The sequence below is a fragment of the Corapipo altera genome, unplaced genomic scaffold, assembly GCF_003945725.1.
Source record: "Corapipo altera isolate COAL_440 unplaced genomic scaffold, ASM394572v1 22, whole genome shotgun sequence".
NCBI lineage: Eukaryota > Metazoa > Chordata > Aves > Passeriformes > Pipridae > Corapipo > Corapipo altera.
The window spans coordinates 4,291,717-4,310,812 of record NW_020884886.1 but is presented as its reverse complement, the minus strand read 5'-3'; the positions used below and the strand labels follow the sequence as shown (position 1 = coordinate 4,310,812).

Genomic DNA, 19,096 nt, shown 5'->3' with positions numbered 1-19,096 from the left:
AACGGGAAGGGCAGGGAAGGGGAAAGGGAAAGGGAAGGAGCGGCGGCGGAAGTGGCCGGTGGCGGGGATGGAGCTGGGAGGTGGCCGGAGCCGGTAAGCGCTGGGCTGGGCAGGGCCGGGCCGGCTCCCGCCCCTCGGCCGCTCTCCCACCTCAGCCGGGCGGCGCCGCGTCCCCCCCGCCCGCGGCCCCGGCCCTGCGGCAGCGGCTGCTCCGACACCGGCCAGAGCCCGCTCTCCCCTCGGGGCCCTCTCCCCTGTACCCTCTGTGCCTTTCTCCGTGCGACACCTCGAGCCTGGGCTCAGCTGGGCCAGGCTTAATCATACTCACACATCATAAATAGCGACTGTGTTGCGGGGGTTCCCCGTGTTCGGGAGCGGCTCTCCATGCTCGCCTTTCCCGCTGGGAGACAGGCACCTGATGGCTGAGAGGCAGTTCGCTGGTTGTCAAAAGTATTTGCAGGATGCCGTGGTGGGAGACGCACACAGAGAAAGCAACTGCTTGGCAAACAGATGTGGTTTCTTTATTTGAGAGCCTGGTAGAAGACATGATAAGCGTTCACAGAGAAGGAGCACAATATAATAGCCCACATTGTAATACAGCAGGAGGCAGTGAATCACAGAGTAACAGGATAAACTAAAAAGTGGAACCTTTGGTCCCCATGAGAATTGAGAATGGGGCAACCACTTTCTGGTCATGTTTAACCCAAGGTGGTCTTTCTGCTTCATTAGTTAGAAAGTTAGAAGTTCCAATTGCCCTAATAGTTGGAGTTCTCATTTACAAGTGTGCAGGGGAAGAATTAAGTCTTTCTTTAGAAAAAAGGAAGCATAGAATTGAATGTAAATATGTTCAGTGGGAATTACTTGTATTTTCAACCTATTCAAAGAAGGATTTTTTTTCATTTATATTTATATTTTTCATTTATATTGTATTAAAAAATTACTATATCTCATCAGATCCACATGGGAAATGTATTTAGCTAGGACAGCAGCAAATATGTCTTCAATAATACTAGTACTATATTCTCCCCTTACAGTTTAGAGGGTGAGGAAACTGAGGTTTACCTTTACAGATGATATTAATTTTGCAGGCGTGATGTGTTTTTGCCTTAGAATCTAGTTCTTGTCCAAGTTGTCTAAATCAAGGTGTGATTTTTTTCTGGTTATGGAGTTCAATTTATTGGCAACACCATTAGATTTTTGCAGAAGCTCTTTGTTGTAAGCAAAACTTCATTAAAATCAGTATTTCCTATGTATGTTGCTGTGCATCTACAGTGAGCAGTACTGCAACTCATCTTTAATCAGAAAAGTGTCATTAGAGCTCACATTGCAGGTGTAAACTGTAGTCTGTTTCCTTTGGAAGCTGAAACAAACTGTGAAAATGTTCCTAATATTTTAAATTCATTTTGCAATATAATATTTAAAATTCATCTTAGCATTTTATTTCATTGTAGGTAATTTAAGTGATTTTCTAGCATGGACACTGTTGCTAGCCATAGTTGTCATCTTCTCCAGCAGCTACATGAACAGCGCATTCAGGGGCTTCTCTGTGACTGCATGCTGGTGGTAAAAGGTGTATGCTTCAAAGCACACAAAAATGTATTAGCTGCTTTCAGTCAATATTTCAGGTATGTGATAGAAAATTCTTCTTTTTAAAATGATAATTAAATGCTGTTGGTTGAGGTTTTCTTTGAGAAGGATATTTTTTTTCTGGTAGTTGCAGAGTAAAGTAACTGTTGGGAACATAATGAGAAAAGGGAAATTGTTTGTCCAGAGATAAATCTGTGTCAAGTATTCATACTACACTGTTGGATTGTTGGCATTTTCCTGATCCTTACTTGCTTATAGTGCCTCATATAATGGATTCTGGCATAGACCTGCATTCACTATTTCAGTAAGGAAAGATAACTGCTTAGAAGGAACATAGTACAGTACATAAACAGAGCCAGATAAGGGATATAACTGATGAAACATTATTCACTTCTGAATAATGTGACTTGTTTCATCAATCATATATTCAAAATAAAATTTGACTATATAGGTTATTATTGAATCTCTGTTTAGAACAGATTCTCAGAGATAACAACTGTGTTTTACAGTATACAGGTGACCCATTATGCCATATCACTGGTTTCTTTCCCTTCTGTGCTGCCCTCAATTGACCCTCCAAATTTTGGAGGATGCTGGATCTCCTAACTTAGTGTTTTACATTAGTTATGAGTAAGCTGTTAGATCTGGCAGTTTTTAGACCTTGTTTTTTGAAGCATCTCAAAAGTAAGAAAATTATTTCTATGTTACAACCAGGGAAAAAAGATAAGAGGTTCCTTTTTCTCTTCTAGTGGTGTAATCCTGCTGATGAAGTGCAATTATGCTCAAAGACTGAATTTTTTAAAGTAGTTAAAAAGAACTAAGCACTCAACTCCTATTAAAATTCAATAGGATATAAGAGGCTAATTAATTTAGACTCTCAACTCAGATCTGTTCATTATAGTTCTGATTTGATTTTGGATAGGATGGTCTCGATTTCTGAAAGAATTTTGATGTCAGCACTGGCTTCAGAGTAACCTCTGCATTTCTAAAGTTTGGGCATAGGGTCTCATTTCCTTAAGATTTAGAGCTCATTGATATTATGCCCACCTTTAAACAAAACCTAATTTGAGAGTTTGGCCACAAAGAGGAACCATCAAGTTTGGGGCATTTCGTAGCGTAGGAAAATAACTACATAGGAGTGACCTGACCCCGTTTGTTTATATGTCATTGTTTGCTGTGAGAGTATCAGGTCAGAGACTGGGGATTTTAATGGGAGGGTGTGAAGTTCTTGATTGAGACAGAGTATGAACCCACTTAATCTAGGACTAGTTGTGAATGTGAAGAGCTACAGCTCTGAATGTGAGAATACTTTACATCAAATAGTAAGTTTTGTGAATTCATTCACTTTAATGATTTAATGACAATTCAGTGGGTATTGGTTGCACTGCTGGCTTAGGCTCTTCATTATTCTTTTACTTGGTTGTCATCTAGTGCCAGTAAAAAAAAGTACTTCTTTGGATATGAGGTAATAGATTGAAAATAATGCCATCTTCTTGCTTAATGTCACCATCCTCCTGTATATTTGTGGAGAAAGAACTAATACTAAGAACTTTAATAAGATTTACTGATAGAGTTTGATGGACAAGCTCAGTTGCCAGAAGAGTTTAGCTGACTTTGAGGTCTTATCTTCTCCCTTTTACTAGCAAATTTCATATGTCCTGTTTTCTTTGCCATGATGAAAGGAGAAACACCATTCTGAGTAAAGCAATTTTTGAAAATTGTCCGAAAATACTCCACTGCACTTAATATGTGAATAACAGTGGATAGGAAACCACAAGGATAGGGTGTCATTTCAAATCATTAAAAAATACAAAATTGAAATTATATAAAGGATCATTTGTTTTTATTTATACTTTAAGTGCACTAATGTAGGACTAATATATGACAAGTAATTGAGACATTTTGAGACTGTAAAAATACAGCACTCTAGCTAAGGCCTTAGAGTATAAATTGTTTCATACCAGACAGTCTATTTGAGGTGTATGTGTATTTTTCTTATTAAAGTGCCTGTGAATTATTTCTGTTTGTATTTGAGTATTTGCCTTATTTTATCAGGACCCTTTTCCAGAATTCTTCAGGCCAGAAGAACGATGTATTTCACTTGGACATTAAAAATGTAGGTGGCATAGGCCAGATCTTGGACTTCATGTACACCTCTCACCTGGATCTTAGTCAGGACAATGTACAAGCTATGCTGGACATTGCACAGTGTCTCCAAGTGCAAAATGTGCTGAACATTTGCCACACCTTTTTAAAATCTTCTACAGCTGTAGAGCAAGCAGCCAGCATGCCTTGTAATAGTGTATTTTCACTGCAGAATACTTTGGCTGCAGATGGGAGCTGTGCCAGTGACGGTTACGGGACAAACCTGTTGCACGAGTGCTCATCTGACACACAGGCCAGTAAGGTCTTGGCTGACCACCATTCTCATGCATCGCAGTCTGTTAATCTGCACACACCCCCAGGTGAGGCACAGAAACAGCCACAAGACTCCTTAGATGGCAACTGCACAGAGCTTCCATTTAAACAACCAAATTACTATTATAAACTACGCAACTTTTACAGTAAACAGTTCTACAAACAAAATGCTTGCTCTGATCATGACAGAGGAGCAGAACCATCCTTTTCTTACAACACATCCACAGAAATAAACGCAGTGGAGAATAATTCTTGCACTGTCAGTCACCCTGAGTGTATTCTGGAAACGTCTGATCATTTACCATCAAACTTTCTGGTTCAGTCTGGGAACGAAGCTGCTCCAGACCAAGATGCAGAAAGCACACTTATGCAGCCAACCAAAGAGATGCGGCTGAAAAAGGCAATACACCTCAAAAAGTTAAATTTTCTAAGATCTCAGAAATCTGCAGAGCAGCCACCTGAGCCTAAAAGGGATGACAGTAGAGTACCAGAAGTAATTGAACCTGTAAATGAAAGTACCACAGACATGACAAATGTTAGAGCTACTGATGAAAAAGAAGATGAAGATTTAGTGAATTCTGAGAATTTTGAACAAACTGTTGAAATGGAAAGATCTCAAGGTTCTTTGGAACAAGAAGGACAATCACAGACTCTTCAGTCACAGAGACAATATACTTGTGAATTATGTGGAAAGGCTTTCAAACATCCAAGCAATTTGGAGCTTCATAAAAGGTCTCATACAGGTACAGTTATCAGTTACTTGGTCTGCAGACCAAATATTTCAGTTAAAGAGACTATCTTGCAGTGTCTCTTGATTCAGAGATGCTGGTTAAGAGTCTGCTTTCAAAAGGTGATGGTTTTGTGGTTTGTTTGGGGTTTTTTTAAGTGAATAATCATACAGAAATAAAGGCTGTAATACTGAATTTAGCTGAGAGTTGTAGAAAAAATATGTCCTATGTATTTGTTTGGGTGCTTTTTTTAAAGAACGTTGTTTGAATTCAATGAAAATGAAATTTCAATGGAAACTTTATTTTTGTCTTGCATTTAGATGAGTGATTTCTAGTCAGTTTGTCAGGTGGCCCAGAAGTTTCAGCCAGATAGCAATAAAAAGCGTAAATGAATAGGTGATACTACAAGTGTTCTAGAACACCTCATTTCTCTCCGGTCATATATTCATTGTGAGATACAAGTAATTGCTGTTTGGTGGTCATGTTTTTTAACTGTAGAAATATTTTTTATAACAACTTTCATTGTGTTTACCTAGAGAGTAAGGCTCTTGAAGACAAGTAGGCTGCAGAATGAATGGGAATTTTGAAATAATTTACTTTGTTTTAAAAACTCAGAAGTAATAGTTTTAAACCTAACATAGATTTATTTCTAAGTACCTTTTTATTCTAGTGAAAAACAAGACTTGGTCTGACTTTGAATTAATTAATTTGTCTGTTCAACTTAACCAGCATTTTCTATTACTAGATATACTTTTTTAAGGAGTTTAAGAATTACCTTATCTAGTAAGGTAATGCTATTGATTCAAAGTCAGAGATAGCATTATTCCTGATTAAGCTGTTGAATATTTTTTTTTCCCTGTATTAAATACACAAACACATCTCTCTCAATCTTGTCAAACAAACATCACTTTGGAAATGAGCATACATGTATTGGTACTTTGACACTAAATATGAAACCCTCTTAGCAGACGGTAATTTATTTTGTTAATTGGTCCTTAGTATTAAAAGTTTATTTTTCCACATTATGAGTAGAAAAATCTTTCCAGAACCTGAAAATACAAACATTTTGCATTAGCTTCCTAAAGTTTTCAGTTGTTACCTTTGACTGCTTCTGTATGTTCATGTTTCTTTTTTTTTTAATTCGGTCACCTGTGATAGAGTTGTATGTCTCTTTCCTAGATCCTCTCTTTGCCTTGTATTTTTTTGAATCTTATCCAATTTGAGCTGACATCATCAGATATATTGAAATATCCTAAAAATTTCAGGAAAATAGGTGATCAGATAGAAGACAGAGCATCTAGAAAAGTCCCAGCTGAGGGAGAGGCTGCAGTAACATTTGAGTTTGTGCTAGAGTATCTATGAGAGACACCCCAAGATTCAGGAATTCCATGCTGCTTTTCATACACTGTTTTCTTCCAGTAGTTTCTAAAAATTTCAGACTTGAATGCTTCTTAGTGTGGCATCAGCATTCTTCTCTAGATGTGCTAAACTAAAGGTTCAAGAGCATAAGTTTAACAAATAATAAGAACATAAAAGGATGGAAAAACTGAAGCAAGAATATGAGTAGAAATGCCTGGTTGCTTCCCTGTTATTCTTTGGTCACGTTATTTTGTTTTTAAATATCCAACTAGTGCAAAAGGAGTACTTGGAAAACTGCAGTGGACAGGGAGTAGGATGTTAATATAGGCATACAGGGCACATCTGTTTTGTTGACTTTAGATATACTAGCAGTTAAGTAATATTAGTGTATGCTAAAAGCCATTTCTATTCACCTGCCACTTCAGAAAGCACAGCAGATTGCTAGCTAATCAATTTTATTTAAAAACATTTATCTTCTAAAACTAAGCAAAAGGTTTTAGCTATTACAGTGCTTGCTGAAAGTCCTTCCAATCTGGCTTTGCTGAAGAGATAAGTTACTGAAATGGATCTTTCACACTGGAAAACCTGTTTTTAACCCACAAATGACAATTCTTTCAACACAAGTGCAGTGGTGGTCTGGTTGTCAAGAAAAAGTGTATGTGAAATTCTCTGTCCCTGAACAATAGGAACTGCTGAAGAATTCACAGGTTTGCATGATTGCATTGATGAGTTTTCTATGTGAAGGCTGCCATACTGTGTGCAACACAGGTTGTTGTACTGGGATGTCTGGCTGTTTTAATTGTATTTCTACTGGATACTTAAAGGAATCTCTAAAGAGAGCTTACTCTCATTGACTTTGACTGAGTTTGACTTGACTGAATGTTATAATTTGTTTTTATTATATTGACATGTCTGAAAAAAAGGAAGCAAGTATATTTCTCTTATACAGTCCATGCCTGTCCAAGAACTTCCAGTGGTTTTGTTGGGAGTTTTAAAAAATATTTTCGGGGAACATCTCAAAAAACTACCCAAAACAAATCCAGCCCCATGCAATGAACTCTTGGCAGGATGGAATACAACAGGACAGAGTAACACTGTCATAATACATTGTTGATCCTCAACCTTTTCATTCTGAGCTTTGCTTGAGTAACTTGCCAGCATTCCATATCTTAGTGGGTCTTGCTCCTCACTCTTATGATCTTTTCAGGAATACCACTTCTGCATTTCATGCTTTTCTCCTCTGGAGCTGATACACCTCTGCTTTGATCCCACTATTGTGTACTTTATCTTCATCTCTTCTTGTAGAGTGCTGAACGAGAAGGATGCAGCAGGGGATAGAAAACACAAAGCAGTCCAAGGGTTCAAAAGTAAAGTCTCATGGCTGTTTGTTGAAGCATTGTCTTAATTGTAGTTCAGTTAGTGCTTTTTCCCAAATTTTCTCTATTGCAGTATATCCAGCCCTGGTCTTTGGGAAGACTGGTGTCCTCAGATAGAATTTTTTGGGTTGGAATTAATTGACAGCTGTAGAGACATAGAATACTTTAGATTAGTTTGGATCTCTGGAGGTCATCTAGGCCCATCCTCTACTCAAGGCACATCAAATTACATTGGGTTATTTTGCTCATGACCTTGTGTAGTCAAATCTTGGACATCTCTAAGGACAGAGATTCCACCATCTCTCTAGGCAATCACTTCCAGTGTCTGACCACCATTGTGGGGAAAAGATTATTTTCTTATATCTGATCAGAATTTCTCATGATTAAACTTGTATCTGTCACCTCTTGTCCTAAAACTGTGTACCAAGAACTGTGTACCCATGTAAGGGAAGGCAGATGTTCAGTGTAGAACAATAAGATTTCCTGTTTGCCTTCTTTTCTTAAGGCTCCAGATATGGTCTCACCAGTGATAGGCAGAGAAGGATAATCTCCAGTTTAGCAGCTGCACTCTCACTAATACACCCCCAGGTACAGTGAGGCTAATTGAGCAACAGGGTACTTGATAAGCCCAGTGGTTAGGAATTTTATGCAAGTGCAAAATGGTTCTCCAAAAACTAATTTGATGTTTCTTTTTCAAACACAACTTTAGTTTTATCTTTATCTTGGGGGCAAAAACTCCCAACTCTTTGTACATCATTACGATTATAATGAGTTTGCCTGCAGCCTACAACAATAGTTTTGAGAAATTTGAGCCTCCAATTCCCTCCCTCCCCCTCTAGTCATTTCAGAGTGGATTCCTGTTCAGATACTAGTCTTTAGGTCTGCAGTAATTTTTTTTTTGTGTGTGTAGGTATTTTCTGCAGAAATTGCTACTGGTGTTTTTTATCCTCCATTTCAAATTACCTTGATGCTTTGACAGTTTTCAGAATCCTTCCCAGTTGCTACAGATCTGGCTCCCCGTTGGTTTGATTTAGATTTGTGTTGTCAATACCAGAAATTTGCATGTTTAGAGCCATAATGAAATTAAATTAAGCCTCAGTGCTCTTTATAGTTGAGTTACTGGTTTCATAATTTTTATCTTTAATTGAATAAAAGCTTTTTTAAAACTGCCAGATTTCCATTCTTCATTAAGTAGATAAAGCCTCAAGTTGTCAGATTAACTCCAGGGTTGCTATCTGTGGAGCAACATAACTGTATGTTTACTCTGTGTTTCAAAATCTAAAGAGAATTGCATTTAGTCCTTGATCTTAAAATATGCAGAAAGAACTTCATCTGCTTTGGCAACAGGAAAGGAAAATGGAACCTCAGCACCTGGGTATGGTAGATGTTGCTTGTAACATTTCTAAGGGTGGAGGAAAAATACTGATGTAGCGAATACTTGGTGGAAGAGAAGCCAAGAGGTGTTCTGTAAAGTCAGGAAAACCAGAATTAAAGAAGTAAATAAAAATCTATAGACACATTTTTGAATAAGCACGAAGATGAAACACATTTTAAGATCTCTTTTTCTCTTTGGAAACATCTGCTTTCAAAATCACATGGATTTAGACTAGTTTTGTTGCCCTGTACCAGTGGGCCAGATTATATATGTCCTTTAAATGTACAGTTAGACTCATCAAAGATGATTAGAAGTCTGACTGTCATTGAATTCAGTGATATTTGAGCATTATTATTGTTTTAAAAATTCTAGAAGTTGCACGGAGAATTTTATCCACAGTGTAAAAACTAGGAACTAGCAGAGAAAAAACCCAACTTTATGAAATACTGTGGAGGAGAAAAAGTTATTACAAAAACATACTTGGCTTATATTGACAGCTAGAGAATTGAAGTATTGTGCAGTCACATTCTAGATTGAGAGTCAAGTTATTTTGAAAAGCTAAAGTGGGCTGCGCTTGTTTTTTACTAAAGCTGCTCACGTGTTTTTGGAGAATCAAGAATACCAGTTTTATATGTATAAATTCAGAATTTTGGAGAAAAATACTTGGGTTAATCTTCAGATATATAGGGTGAGAATTTGAAGGCAAATATAAGGAAGTGAATGGCTACGTGCTGAGCAGAGGTGTACGGTACACACTGAAACTGGAAAACAACCCTGTCAAATTGGCTTCTCTACACTCCTCCTTCTTTTTAAGAATGTGTCTCTGTACAAGTGAAAAAACAGGTGCACTTCCCAGCGTTGTTGTTGTTGTAGGATCTTGTCATCTATTCTGTTCTTCCTGGCAATATGATACAGCTTTCAAAATGAGGAAAAAAAAAATTATTTAAAAAAATTAAAACCTGCACCCATTCATATCAAAACTCTTCTACCTACTTGTTTTGAATGATCAATTCTGTTTCTGAGCAAGTCTGCCTTACAAGCTTAATGGTAAATCCTGTACTTCCCTCTTGAATTTCCCCTTAAATACATGGGTAAGTGTTCTTTTGGGGATATTTTTACTTTTAAGTTACATGTTTTAAAAGGAAGTGTACCAATTAAAAACAATTTTTTATTCCATTGCAACTATTAGAAGTTCTATGTTCTGTTTCTTCTTTTAGGTGAGAAACCTTTTGAATGTAACATTTGTGGGAAACACTTCTCACAGGTGGGAATATTTTATGTATTATGGTACTTAGACTTGAAATGCATCTATGTGTTGATTCTAAAAAACTTGGGCTTAAGTCTGTAGATAAGATTTTTTTTGTTCAAAGACACTTCACTTCAGGGATAATTTATTGTCTTATTTGAAAGTAATATGTTAAGTGGTTTAGATTTCTTTGATGCATTTTGTACCTTTGATTCTGTCTGCTCTCAGTAGATGTGTTATGTATTTTACCTTCAAATGAATGTTTAACTATCCAGAGCCACACTATATTTGAAATACAGAAAACATTCATTTCCAAACTGTTCTTTTGACTTATGCTTAGGGATATGTGGGAATAGCATTTTTACAGTGTCTGAAAAAAGTACAGGTTAGAATTTTCTATGATGTTGTATTCACAATACAGTTTTATCTTCCTAAATGGCATAAATTATTAAGGAGATTTGAATCAGATAAAAAAGTTTGTATCCGTGTAAGTGGGTTTAGTTTCCTTCAGTGAGAACATCACTGTCAGAAGTGACAGAACTCAGCTATGATTTAAAAAAAAACCTCCTGTGAAATTCTGTACTTACATACAGGGCCTAAGCTTTAGCTGTCTTAATTTGCCCTCCAATGCTTGCTTCCTGTTCTGGGTACAGCACTTAATTTGTATTCCTGCAAATTTGGTGCCTAATTGTCTCACAGTTCCAAACTGTCTATTTCTTTTCTGTTTTCTTGTTTGGATTGTGCACATCTAAGTACAGGAGACAATAAACAGATACATATTTTTATACTAAAATTAAATAATAATTAAATAATTCTTGTTGAATAACTTTGGTATTTCTCATGGATCCTGATTTAAGAATTAGAGTTATGTGTTCTTTGTCTACCCACCCACAACTATTTCTGTTTCTCTTGTTTCAGTTTCATAGTCCACCAGTGGGACTTGTTTACCCATGAATCTGATGCAGTTGTGTCCTCCACTTGTTGCTTAATATGAATATAAGACTGAATATAATACACTGAACAGTACTGTTTCATCATGCTTATTGAACCATTTTGAGAAAAACTAGGTCTGTCTAGTAGACAAAGAAGTGCTTTTTTATTCATTTTGATGGCTGAACTTCTAGTTATTAAAAGCAGAACATGAATATTTCCAAATTCTATTAAAAGTACTTTTGGCAAATAGTGGTACTCTGTACCATTATTGTGGGGGAGAGAGAAGAAAAAAGCTTCACACACAGAGTGTGTGACAGGCATGACAGACTCCTCATGCAACATCTTTAACTAAAAAAAAAACAACCCCCCCCAACAAAACTGGAAGTTTCTGCCTTTTAATTAAACACTCTCAAACAGCTCTCCTTTCCTCCTTATTACCTCACTTACCTGAAGCTATAGGTAGATACATATGGATGGACAATTCCCACATGTCCAGCACACAAGCCATAGTGCTCAGCTTGGGTGCTGCAGCTGGTCTTAAAGGGATCTTGTGTATTCCTGAGGTACTTGCTTTTGAATCCTGCAAATGAGTAAGATTCCACCTACCAGAAAGCTGCAAGGATAATTACTGTCTACTTTTTGCTTAAAAGACCATGTTTGATCTTGATCTTCTCCATCTGCAGGCACAGAAGTAGAAACACTTTTATTTAAGCCTTCATGTTCAGTGCTTTTGAGACAGTGCAGTCGTTGTGCCTGGTGGTATTTCTGCTCCTGCTGAATGTAACTGATGCTCTGTGTGTTGGAATGTGGAGCAGAAAATGAATGAAGTAGGGGAAATGGACATGGGAACTCATAGTTGGGAACAAGTAGCAATAAATATGTTTGATTTTTTGAGAAAAAGGTGCCTTCTGTACTTCAAAGCTTGCATCCTCCCTTACTACAGCACACAGCCTTTTGTAATGTGTACCTTTTCTGGCTGGTTATCTGGGGTATCATGTTTTACCTCCTTCTGCAGAGCTTCTTTTGGGTGTCTCTATGCTTAAGGTCTTTCAATTTGAAAGCAAGCCAGTTACAAATGGACTAAGTCTAGCATATCTCTTTAGTCTCCAAATTTGTGAGGAGTGCTGTGCAACCAGTATGAGGATTCCTTTGAGCATTTTTTTTCTTTCTCTGAAATGCTAGCAAAAGTCCTCTTATGTTTTTTCATTGACATGGCATTGTCAATGCTGCTTTAAGCAAGCTTGTGTGCCAGCTTTAAAGCATAGGAAGAGTACAAGCTATTGATGGGGTTTTTTTGTCTTAGCACAGTTAATAACTGTTTCTGCCTTGTTAGGAGGAAATTACATAGAGTTGTAATAAATAAATGGATCTACTTGCTGCTCTCTGTAGATTGTTTTTATTCTTCATTAAAATGCTTGTATGGGAACTGTTTTAGAATGGTTGTTGCACTTCAAATGCACCTTCCGTCTTTATCCAGAATAACTTTTAAGTGCCCATGATAAGATTTGTTTTGTGAGATGGATAGAAGTAAAGGCTCTGTCTTTTATATGTTTTCTCTCAAATGCACCACTGAATAAAATTCCTTGTCTTTGCAAGGCAGAAATTATTCCATGGTTTGTCTCCTTCCTCAGACATAGGTGCCTAATGCCTCTCTTTGAATGGATTTCAGGATTATAAAGTTTGGCCTGAGAAAATAGTAGTTCAGTCACACTGCAGTCTGAAAAAAATTACAGGGGTTAAAGAGAGCTCTCTCAGGGTTCAAACATTGATACATTTGATGCTGTCCTCTGTCTGCGTTTGTGTGTGTCTGCCCTACTTGAGTTCTGGTATACTGTAAGCTCTGATTACAGTGATGGATCATCACTGGTAATTTATTATCTAAAGGAGTCAAAAGAAATTACTGTGGATCTTATTTTTATTGTCTTACTGTGACTTAGGAGGACATGATAACCTTTTGCATCCCAAATTTTCTTTCCCAATTGAAAAGACTCAATGTTCCTGTAGTGTGCTTAAATAAAACCAGGCAGCTATCAGTCACAGAGAATGGAAGGGTTAAAAACTGACTGTGAAAGTATGCACAATTTAGGAACACCTGCAGCTCTTCTATCCAGACTAGCTGTATCTTGTGCTTTGAGAACTGGACTCTCAGTGGATTAGCCATTCAGAAGCACCAGTGGCTTTAAAAAGCATTTTAAAAATAGTTGGACAGAGTAAGAAGGTTTTATCTAGTCATTATCTGGTTTGCCTGCTGGACTAGCATTCTTTTTATAGGATTGAGAGAGGAAAGATATGTAATAAATTAGTTACCACTAATCCCATTAATTCATTTCTGTACTTTCTTTTCTGTTTTCTTTTGATATGAGTGATTATATATAGGTTTGGAGCACTTGGCTCTAGTATTTTATAGATTTAAAAATTTCCACGCTATTCTTTTCTTTTTAACCTCCTGGTAGGTGAATTCAGATATCCTCATGTAACAATATTTTATTTGTAGGACAGGGAAAATGAGACATGAACTGTATTACTAGTAAGTTCTTTTCCACTGCATTCTAGATGATGTAATTTTCATTTATAATTGGATCTGTTTTAAACTATAGGTCTTTCTTTTCCCTTAGCATTTGATCCCAGGGTTATCTTTTTCCCCATTTCTCTTCTTGTCAACATATAATTGCATACATAAACAATTTGTTCTTGAAGTACATGGTAGTCTGTCTTTATTAGATAAGAATGCTTGAGTTCATACATACTTTGTAGTCTTCACTGCCTTAGAAGTAGGAATAAAAAGCCAGTCTCATAGTTCCCATCATTGTTTTTATATCTGTATACAACAACAGGCTAACTGAATTTAAATGCTTCAATTACTGTCCCTTCAGGCAGGTAATCTCCAGACACATCTCCGTCGGCATTCTGGTGAGAAGCCATACATTTGTGAAATCTGTGGGAAAAGGTGAGTAGAACTGTTCACCTTAGTAAAATTAACATGATAAGATTTGGTCATGTTTTCTACTAATCTTCACGATAAACTAAGGACCAAGTGCTAAGGCAGCATGCTGATCAATTTTGTTCAAAAGACACTGTGTTTAAATGTGTACTGATGGGATTAAAATACAGTTTTGCAGTTGTCTTGTTGCAAGTACATAATAAGGTAATTATATCACCATAGTTTGTGGTCTTAGTTTTATTTTTTGGATATTGGTATGTAGTTAAGAATATACTGTTGTGTGTATTTTGAACAGTGTGAGCCGTAATAAGTCATGCAGTTTTGTACCTTTTCATCATATTTTTTTTCATTATTTAGTGATAAAAATTTTTTTTACATTTTAGGGAATTCTGAAGTATGGGAAACTTGACAAATTTAAGCAAAGTATTAAATAATTCTGCCTTCTGCTAGCTAGCAAGTGACAGAAAATACACTAATGCAGGAGTAGCATAAAATGCAGAATGAATTAGTAACATTAATAGTAAAATTTATCTGTGGTTTAGATCTTAATCTTTGTTCAGAACATCATGCATTCATTATACTCAATTTCTGCATGATACTTAGTTTAGCAAAATAATAGGTCTTATAAAGACACTAATTAGGTTTCTGTACTGTGTTACAGATTTGCTGCTTCTGGTGATGTTCAGCGTCATATTATTATTCATTCTGGAGAAAAGCCTCATCTGTGTGATATCTGTGGCAGAGGTATGTGAGAACCAAAGTTTCTGCCTCTCAGGTTTTTTGACTGAAATGTGAGCAGTCATTTTAATCTCAGACTCTGTCATATTTTTCTAGGATTCAGTAACTTCAGTAATTTAAAGGAGCACAAAAAGACCCATACAGCAGATAAAGTATTCACCTGTGATGAATGTGGAAAGTCATTTAATATGCAAAGAAAGTTGGTAAAGCACAGAATTAGGCACACTGGAGAGAGACCATACAGCTGTTCAGCATGTGGTAAGAATTACTCTGCATAGCTTGGTTATGTCTTTGCTCTTTAGATGATAAGTAGAAGTTCCTTTGTCAACAGAATAAGAATTAACCAAAATGGTTTCAAATTGAAATACCATGTTACTCAAAAAATCTTTTGGCTTGCATACTCTATAGTCTTTTGTTTAGTGTAACTCCTTTACCTGTCACAAGTTTAAAGAGAATTTCAGTCGAAGAGTAAAGGAAATAAGAGGAATCTACATCTTATGTGTACATGTTTGCTAATGAGGCAGTGATACTAGCTGCTTCAAAAATAGATATATTTTCAGAATAGTCCTTTCTGATGGAAAGTTAGGTTTGACATCACTTGGCTATCAATAGAGTCTTTTTTTTTTCTTTCCCCTCAGTTGAATACTGTTTGGTTTTAACTGCATTCACCCATAGAGTTTGATAATAAAAACCTTTTGTTCCTTTGCTTCAGCCTCTGGAATAAAATCAAAACTTGATCAATGTTTCGTACCAGAGAACACCTGTTTTCAAAATCTGAGTCATACTTCCAAGTGGTCTGAAAGTGGCTCTTTGATCAATGATTCATCCTTCTATAACATAGTTCTCAGAAACTGCGTTGTCTATCTTGATCTCTTATGTTACTTACCATCCTGCATACTACTCATATTTTTGTCCTTAGGTGCTATTTTGATATCATTTTATTCATTTCTAAGGAATAAGCTTTGGAGGAGGGTAGTTTCGTCTGTTAAAGTCCAGCTGCAGTATGTTTTATTTGCAATGCCTTGAGGCACAAGAAAAAGCCAATATTATCAGGAGGTCTTGCATCAGAATGAGGAAATATAGACATGCGGGATATGAAAGTATAAACAGTCATTTGTGTTGCTGTCCTTAAAACAGGCTTGTTTCCATCTTCCCTTGTAGTGGTCTTTTGAATATTTTTCATTTTAACCAAGTCATCTTGTACTGAGAAGGCAAAAATTGTGCAAAGAGGATTTGGTCAAGCATTATGAAATCATTGGCATTATGCAAAAAATCCAAATGTATCACTCTAGTAATTTGTAATCTTACCATTATTGTTTAATGGCTGTTCTGAAAAGAAATCTGTGTTGTAAAATAAAAAGTATAATGCTGAAAATTGAGACTGCAGTTTTACTATGCATTCATTTAATAAAGTTAATTTTTACTGATATCTGTCCTTACAAAATAAATGAGATAAAAGTCACAAATAGGTATCAGCTTACTTCTGCTATGTTAAAGAATGTGACGTGTCTGAATCATGTAGTAATTCTGGAAATTAATGCTCTTTTGTTCTGTTTGTTCTTCTGCACTTTACCACGGTTCAACCTCAGACACTTTTTTCTTTGGAGTATGGTGATTGCGCTTATTTTAGTCTGTTGTTCTGAAGATAGCCAAACAGTTGAATATTTTTTTTGTATTCTAATATTTGCAGCAATAAAAATTACAGTTCTCATGCATTCCCTGTCTAGAATATAAAAAAAAGACTGCTACATTATGCTAGCTTACAGTTAACAAAAAAGCTAACTTTGTCAGCACTTTTGAGAATAGTTCCTTGGTAATGAACAAACCATTTCTTTCTATGATGCAGCTCTCACTGGAAGAATATAATTAGAAGTTTATCAGCATGCTGTTTTTCCAGACAAATTAAATTGATAATTTCAAATTTTTTTTTTCTTCATGAAGATCAATATAAACTGAGAGCACTAACAGCTTTCAAATACTAATGGATATTCCTGTCTCTGGAGAAAAAAGCTAAACACTTGTTGGGAAACACAAGTTAAAAAATCAGATCAAGAAGAAGAAACAAGTTAATGGAATTGTAAAAATAGATTGAACTTGTTTGAACCTGTTCTACATAGACAAATTACCACGACTGGGACATGTCGCTTGATATTTTCTCTAATTAAAACATGTTTATTCACTTGTGTTAAGAACAAATTCTTAATCTATCACTTCTGTCTTGTAGGGAAATGTTTTGCAGGCTCTGGTGACCTGCGTAGACATGTGAGGACTCATACAGGAGAAAAACCCTACACTTGTGAGACGTGTAACAAATGCTTCACTCGCTCTGCTGTTCTGCGGCGGCACAAGAAGATGCACTGTAAAGCCTCTGAGGAGGGGCCAAACGCACTGGATGAATTTACTCCAGGGATTGAAACTTCTGACCTCGACAAGTCTCAGAGTTCTGACTCTTTTGGCCAAGAAATGTCTGTTACATTGTTACCAGTGTCTGTTAAATTTCCAGTTCGTCCTACTGGGAATTCCACTGAATTTGATAGTTCTGCAGATCCGTACTGTAAGTTGCGATCAATGGCTCAACACCACGACTCAGCAAACCAGCAGAAACTCAGCGTGGATTCTGCTAAACTCCCGAAAGCTCAGACTCAGCAACCACCACCATACGCTTACGCAGACGTTGACGTGTCTTCCGCAGAAGAGCCCTTGCAGTCGGACGGTATTCCCATGATTCGCTCCTCCATGGTCAGCTTGGACGGCCACTGCAGTGACCCACTGGGCAGTCGAACATCGTCAGCCACGTACAAGAATAACGAAGGACCCTTCTTCTCCAGCATGACCCTCTGGGGTTTAGCCATGAAGACTTTGCAGAATGAAAGCGAATTGGAACAATGAGGGCTCAGGTGACTGCACCAAAACTTCTTAGAGGCATTTCGTGTTCAAGTGATTGCAATTGCACTGCAGCATAGGGGGATCAGAGCTGGTTTTTAAGCCAGGTTGCTTGGATACTGATAGGAGTCAAGATATGCATGCCCAGAAACCTGTGTAGGCTGACTTTATTTACACTGCTTCTCAGCAAAGTGCAAATCTACTTTTGGGGACCTTTGTTATTCTGTGACTGCACTGTGTAGCTCATGTGTTGCCATGATTTATTAAAACTTGCCATTTACTAAATTTGCCATTTAACTTGGAATTTTTTACCTGATAATGGAGGAAAGGATGGCCAGTGTCTAATTTCATTATATGGGTACAATTCCAAGTATGGGCCGTCAGAGCTGTGTAAGGGTGTAGATATGACAAGACAAAAATACTTAACAAATCCCTAGTGAACCTGAGTTTCAGTAGTGGCTTTCTTACCAGTAGGGTCATTGGTTTACAGGACTTGAGTATTGTGGCAGTAAATTTAAATGTTAAATACTGGATAATATTTGTGATAGTGCAAAGTAACTGTATATCTAGAAACTTTATTTTTTTACAATAAAAGTTTTTTTTAGTATTTTATAAACTATTTTGCACAGCAGATTATTTGTACAATGGAGGCCAAGATCAAGACATGTGAATAAAGGGAAGTTGGTTTACCCTGTATCTTAATTGCTCCATGTGTTTCATCTTTTTGTGAAAGATTTTCAGTAACAGTGTCATCTATTCCAAGTATCTTTACAATGCTAATGAGGATGCCACTGCAAGAAGAGCTGCACTGCAAAATAAACACAATCAATACACCAGTAGGTTGTCTTGTACTTCTGCAAATGAGTATAAAACATTGGCTAATTAATAGACTGTTACAGGATAGAAACTTCGCTGAGAGGCCTTTTTCTGCTTTGGTGCTTTGGATGGTTGCATTCATTTCCGATATAGATGTGTTGCTGCATTTCAAACTGCCTGCTATAGACACATGAGTTTTACTGGCCTCTTTCCAACCCACGAAAAAGTTTTAGCAGTGCTTTGTGGAGCCTTATGCTAAAACTTCCCTTACATATTGTAGTTTCTGAAGTGAAAATATCCTCATGTTCCTTTTTTCTGAAGTTCATTCACAGGCTGGAAGGTCTGTTTGAACCACATACTTCTTATTTCCTATAAGGAGTCTCAATGTTTGTAGGCTGAGAAGTAGGTTTGAGTGTTTTGCAACAGCTAACAACATCTATTATCGCCACTATTTTAATAACACTGCAGTTCCTCTGCTGAAAAAAATCATGTGTGTATAAAACTAACAGCTGGAACTGTCTAGTAATTAATACATAATATCATATATTCCTGGTATTAGAAAATACACTGTCACTTGTAAAGTACAAAGATTCAACTCTGTTATGATTGTCTGGTTCTTGGTTGCACAAGAATGTTTTGCTAGAACAAGAATGTAGACTGGAGGTGACTTACAATCCACTGCTTGCATTCTGTGGA

At 36.9% G+C, this 19,096-nt stretch overlaps 1 protein-coding gene across 1 annotated transcript; it reads left to right on the top strand.

Annotated features, from left to right (window-relative positions):
* Positions 1-8: 8 nt before the first annotated feature.
* On the top strand, positions 9-18,280 carry ZBTB49 (zinc finger and BTB domain containing 49). Its single transcript, XM_027642937.1, has 8 exons — positions 9-93; positions 1,452-1,625; positions 3,643-4,748; positions 10,061-10,107; positions 13,896-13,969; positions 14,625-14,707; positions 14,798-14,959; positions 16,926-18,280. The coding sequence occupies exons 2-8, from the start codon at positions 1,474-1,476 to the stop codon at positions 17,588-17,590; spliced, it is 2,289 nt and encodes a 762-aa protein (XP_027498738.1). The 5' UTR covers positions 9-93; positions 1,452-1,473; the 3' UTR covers positions 17,591-18,280.
* The last annotated feature ends 816 nt before the right edge of the window (positions 18,281-19,096 follow it).